General features: G+C 56.1%; 2 protein-coding genes across 2 annotated transcripts; both read left to right on the top strand.

Moving 5' to 3' along the window:
- Window positions 1–673: 673 nt before the first annotated feature.
- Window positions 674–2150, top strand: VTJ04DRAFT_3236 (uncharacterized protein; the record flags this gene model as incomplete). The annotated part of the gene is made up of 5 exons (XM_069361114.1): window positions 674–884; window positions 1031–1072; window positions 1140–1513; window positions 1574–1993; window positions 2049–2150. The coding sequence occupies 5 exons, from the start codon at window positions 674–676 to the stop codon at window positions 2148–2150; spliced, it is 1149 nt and encodes a 382-aa protein (XP_069221757.1).
- Window positions 2151–3978: 1828 nt separating this feature from the next.
- Window positions 3979–5915, top strand: VTJ04DRAFT_3237 (uncharacterized protein; the record flags this gene model as incomplete). The annotated part of the gene is made up of 2 exons (XM_069361115.1): window positions 3979–4707; window positions 4803–5915. 2 exons carry the CDS (start codon window positions 3979–3981, stop codon window positions 5913–5915), a joined length of 1842 nt encoding a protein of 613 aa, XP_069221758.1.
- Window positions 5916–6000: the final 85 nt, after the last annotated feature.

Below are 6000 nucleotides of genomic sequence, written 5' to 3' on the forward strand. Positions count from 1 at the left end.
AATATTCTATTGGCTAGGTTCCTGGTTATCTTGAACTCTTCAATAGCGGAGTGGGGAGTCGAGTCCTGTGATCCATGGATGGTGCAAGCTACCTACACAGTAGTGAGGTGATGCTGTAGAACTTCAGGTTGGAAACCTCCAGTGCCATACGGAGCACGCTCCGTTTCGTTTGCCGCCACGCAATACAAGAGGCGAAGACGATAGGAACACTTCAGGAACACCTCAGTTACACCTCCCCTCGGCTCTGATATCCACTCTTGTTTGAGAGGAGCGGGACCAGGAGACAGACCCAGGACATACCAAAACATCAGGAACGACCAGCGTCCCAGGTTCTGCCCCTTTGCGGTTGTTGCCGCTGATGTCTTTTAATCCAGGGATCTAGGGAAAGGAGAACCGACCTGTGGAGAGACAGAGAATATTAAGTACCTGACCTGAGTATGTAGTTGAGGGGCGACTTCCGGGTTGCCAGCAGAAGCCAAAAAGCAGCCATGTGCCCTCATTGTTCTTGCTGCACTGGTCTCCAACCTGGAAAAAAAGTGGAAAATCCGTCCGTGTGATCCCGTCCCGTCCCAACTGTTCTTGGAAGCCCAAGTGCCCTGCCCCGGCCCCCCGACCCCGACTCCCGACTCCAACCTTGCAACTTGGCACTCCATTCCAACTGCGCAACCGCCAAATGCTGCCCATCTGCCCCTCTCTCGCCCTCATCACCAGTTTAGCCCTTACACCCACACCGTTGCCTACTTGTCCAGCCGTCAACCTGGCGAACTCAACAGCAGGTTCCAGCGCGCTCGATCGCGCGCCCGTCAGAAGCATGGCCCGGGTTTACGCCGAGGTCAACCAGAACATGCCTCGTAGTTACTGGGACTACGACAGCGTCAACATCGGTCAGTCGTCCAATGCCAACCCCCCCCCTGCATCGATGCATCAATCTTCCCATCGTCTTGAGCGCGTCGCGACATCGATATGCTCGGCGTGCATCTCGCGCAACCCCCTTTGTGAGGTATCTGGCTAACTCGTCCTCTCGTGGCAGGCTGGGGAGTCCTGGAAAACTACGAGGTTGTTCGCAAGATCGGTACGTCTTCACCGTCTCCAATTCTTCTGCTTTGTTCTCCCGTCTAACCTCGCGCTCCCTTTTCCAGGCCGCGGCAAATACTCCGAGGTCTTCGAGGGCATCAACGTCGTCAACTACCAAAAATGCGTCATCAAAGTCCTGAAGCCCGTTAAGAAAAAGAAGATCAAGCGCGAGATCAAGATCCTGCAGAACCTCGCCGGTGGGCCCAACATCGTCGCCCTCCTGGATGTCGTTCGAGATGCACAGAGCAAGACTCCCTCCCTTATCTTCGAATACGTCAACAACACCGACTTCCGTACTCTCTACCCCAAGTTCACCGACATGGACGTTCGCTACTACATGTACGAGCTCCTCAAGGCCCTCGACTTCTGCCACAGCAAGGGCATTATGCACCGCGACGTCAAGCCTCATAACGTTATGATCGATCATGAGAATCGGAAGGCATGTTACATTCTCGCTTTACCGCCATCATGATGACATCACCAGCTAACCAACACGAAGTTGCGGCTCATTGACTGGGGTCTGGCCGAGTTCTACCACCCTGGCACCGAGTACAACGTCCGCGTCGCCTCGCGCTACTTCAAGGGTCCCGAGCTGCTCGTCGATTTCCAGGAGTACGACTACAGTCTCGACATGTGGAGTCTGGGCGCAATGTTCGCCTCCATGATCTTCCGCAAGGAGCCCTTCTTCCATGGCAGCAGCAACGCCGACCAGCTGGTCAAGATCGCTAAGGTCCTTGGCACCGATGAGCTGTTTGATTACCTCGACAAGTACGAGATAGAGCTCGACTCCCAGTATGACGACATCCTCGGCCGCTTCCAGAGGAAGCCCTGGCACAGCTTTATCAACTCCGAGAACCAGCGCTTCGTGAGCAATGAGGCTATCGACTTCCTTGACAAGTTGCTGCGCTACGATCATGCGGTACGTCCATTTCATTTTAGCGCCATGAAACCACAGTCACTGACCCTAAATATAGGAACGCCTCACTGCCAAGGAGGCCCAGGCTCACCCTTACTTTGCCCCCATCCGCGACGAGGCCACCCTGCAAGCCTACCTCGCCGGCGCCAACCAGTCTTGAGAATCCTCGCCCGAGAACAACCACCCCTTGCGGGAGACGGGGGTAACTTGCTGGACCATCCGCTGCGTGACCTGGCCGGAAAGGAGATGGACACCCTGGCTTCGGGTACAAGAGTCAAGTCAAGAATGGGGACGCCTGGGTTAGGGCTACGGCGAGCATGCTGAAAGAAGCCACGGGGGAGGAAATGGAAATGCGGCTTCAGGGATGACTGCGGCGTCAACAGTCAAGGAAGCATGGTGCAGGAAGGGATCCCGTCTCGAGTCCGCAGTTTGTGTCCAACCTTTTTCAACCGGGACACAAACACAAACACCCTCACAACTCTACTCGTCACATCATCACACATAATCCATGTCACACAACCGCACTCTTGTAATACCCCAACGTGTGGCGGTCCCGTTATCACGACAGGTCAAGAGGAATGTTATTTTGATGCCTGCCTTGTTGTAGTTAGGGGACGGAATGAGAGGGAATGAATGCAGTCTATGAGTCTGGCCACTTGCATGGTAATCAACCGGAATCCCTTGGTGCAAATGATAATTATCCAAAAGAAGTTCGGATCCAAACTTTCACACCGGAACGGAGTCTCCAAGAGAAGTATACAACCAGGATAGACGGGAAGTGTGGGAGTAGTTATTAATCATCAACGGGACTGTCCAACTTCCTTTAGTCCCTAACTAGCATCACACCCACAAGGCCTGCTTCTCGTCCTCTTCCCAAACTTGATCCACCAGCATCGCAAAGCTCCAGCGGTGGATGCGTTCTGAAGCGGCTACTCTGTAGCATTATGTATGTACTGCAGGGACCGAGTTCAGGGGCATAAGCCATGGAAAAAAGTAAACAATTGCCCGCTCAATCGAGTTCCCGCCTTCCAGGGTTCATTCATAAGCATCCCTTTTGCAAGATGGCTAGTACATACGGCCATACCCACAAGAAAGCACGGGATCCCGTCCGCTCTCCCCTAGTTAAGCTTGTGAGGGCCCGAGTAGTAGTTGGGTCGGTGACGACCAGCGAATGCCGGGTGCTGTATGTTTTTTGCACTTCTTCTCCACCATGCCAAGAGCAGGGACAACCACTTCCACCAATGCTCAAGATGGATCTCAATCAACTTCAGCCAACTTCGTAGTGAGCATTCTCTTTTTCAATGACATGAAGATAGGTATCTTGGCAGCTCGAGAGTTGGTCTCACAAGTACTATCATGACCTCTCACGCTGCTGGTGGACAGGGCCCTAAAATGGGCCGGGTTACACCACCACCAACACTCAGGGGCATATCAACTCCTCTTGCGTCGCAATTGAGAATTGAGGTCTGTTCAAGTGATCGGAAATTGCTTTCGTCTGCTTGCGAATGACCAGATCTGGCAGGGTTTGAATCTTGGGTGGTGAGGTGGAAAACCTCTATCAGCAAGGCAGCCGCAACAAAATATAATCGTCTTTAATGGCAATAAGACTTACCTGATCCAAGGTGATATCAACCGACGAGAGCATGGGGCGAGAAAGTCACCTCTCGCACTTCCGGCCGTGATCCGGACCTGTGATACCTCAGGTAAGTAGGGAGGTGCTCCTGTGCATCGTCCCACAACCGCCTTCCTCCTGCTCTTCCCGCCGTCCTCTCAGTGCTCCTAAGCCGGCAAGAAACTCCCAGTCTTGTCTTTCCCGTCTGCTTGTTATCGTCATGATGGCTCTAAACTCTGTGCTCGATTCCCAATTCTCTCTCCTCCATGACACTCAGAAGTTACATTTTCAACTAAGGTAACCCATACATCATCCTGCAATTACCTGAGTTTGAACAGACAATCCATAGGTAATTTTCTTCGCGAACCATTCCACCATGGGCCTCAGCCGCCGTCTCCTCCGCGTCATCCTCGTCACCACCATCTTCACAACCCTCTACCTCATGCTCTCCCAAGCCTACCACCCACCTTCCGACTCTTCCCGTCCCGACTGGCGCCCCACGCCCAGCACCAGCAGCACCAGCACCAGCACCTTCGACTGGAACCAACGCCACGAAATCCACCCTCCTGCTTCCACACCCTCCATCCTCCCCTCCGGCCCTCCTCCCCTCCCTCGTCCGCGAATCCAACACCTCTTCACCCCGGACCAGCTCACCCACGCCCACAACGCCACCCAGCGCGCGCGCCGCGACGCCGTCCGCGCCGTGGCAGAACAATCGTGGCGCGCCTACCGCGCTCACGCTTTTGGTCGTGACGAGCTGGCACCGCTGACCCTGGAGGGGCGAGACGTCGCCGCCCTCTGTGGATGGGGCGCCACGCTGGTCGACGCGCTCGACACGCTCTGGATCATGGGCCTGCGCGACGAGTTTGTTGACACGGTGGCGAAGGTGGCGAGCATCGACTGGGACCAGCCGACGACGACGACTGCGGCGGCGGCGGGGCGGAAATGCAGCCTCTTTGAGACCAACATACGGTTTTTGGGCGGGCTGTTGGCGGCATACGACCTCAGCGGGGAAAAGGTGTTGCTCCGAAAAGCGGTCGACTTAGGGGATGTGCTCTACGCGGCGTTCGACACGCCCGGGCGGATGCCGGTGAACGGGTTGGACGTGGAGAGGGCGAGGAGGGGAAAGCTGGTGCCGAGCACGAGGGAGACGACAGCGGCGGCCGGGTCGTTGGGGTTGGAGTTACACGGCTGAGCCAGGTCACGGGGGAGGGGAAGTATTTTGCGGCCGTGGACAGGGTTGCGATGGCGATGGAGAGGGCGCAGGAGAGGACGAGACTGCCGGGGTTGTGGCCGACCACGATGGATATGAGGGATGGCATGACGAGGGAGCAGAAGGGGACGACGTTTTCACTTGGGGCGGGCGTGGATTCGGCGGTGGAGTATCTGTCCAAGATACATCTCCTACTGGGTGGGTGGGATGGAAAGTATGAAGGGATGCATATCAAGGCTGTGGAGGCGGCGCTGAGGCGTCTTATTTTCAGGCCCATGTTGCCGCCACCCGAGGATGGGGGTGCTGCACCGGACATCTTATTCTCTGGAACAGTTCACGTCACCGGTGGTAAAGATGAAGAGCCCGAGCATCGTGACGTGATGGTGATCCCCGAGGTCCAGCATCTGGGCTATTTTGCAGGTGGAATGTTCGCCCTGGGCGGGAAACTGTTCAACAGGCCCGATGACGTATCCACGGGCCAGCGGCTTGCGCGCGGATGTGCGTGGGCATATGGAGCGTTTGAATCGGGCGTGATGTCCGAGGCGGCGTTGGTTGTGCCATGTGACAAGGAAACGGAGGAAAGGAGGGTAGGAAGACGGCGACGTGTTCCGAGGGGAGAAGACGAGCGGGACGAAACAGAGACCACTCCCTTACCCGAAGACGACGACGCCGATAATGACGACGGCGACGACCATGTCACCACCACCACCACCACCACCACCACCACCGACGACGACGACGACGACAACAACCATAAAACCCCATTCCCACACTGCCCATGGAACGAAACCCTTTACGCCTCTTTCCTCCGCCAAACCACACCACTCCCACCACCGCCACCCCCATTCACGGTCGTAACAGACCCACGGTACCTCCTCCGTCCCGAGGCCATCGAGAGTCTCTTCATCCTCTACCGCATCACGGGCCACGCGGAGCTGCTGGACCTTGCCTGGCAGATGTTTGAGGCGGTGGAGGCGGCCGCGCGGACGGACAAGGGCACGTACGCTTCCGTCCGGGACGTGAGGTGGCAGCTTAGTGGCGAGGGGGGTAGTGGCCCGAGATGGGTTGATTCTATGGAGGTGAGTCTTCTCCTGTCCTGATTGTTTTTCTTTTCTCTCCAAAAATGATTTCTAACTGACACTGTGTAAATATGCGCAGAGTTTCTGGCTCGCCGAAACCCTCAAG

The sequence above is a fragment of the Mycothermus thermophilus genome (assembly GCF_041956435.1).
Source record: "Mycothermus thermophilus strain CBS 625.91 unplaced genomic scaffold VTJ04scaffold_2, whole genome shotgun sequence".
Taxonomy (NCBI): Eukaryota; Fungi; Ascomycota; class Sordariomycetes; order Sordariales; family Chaetomiaceae; genus Mycothermus; species Mycothermus thermophilus.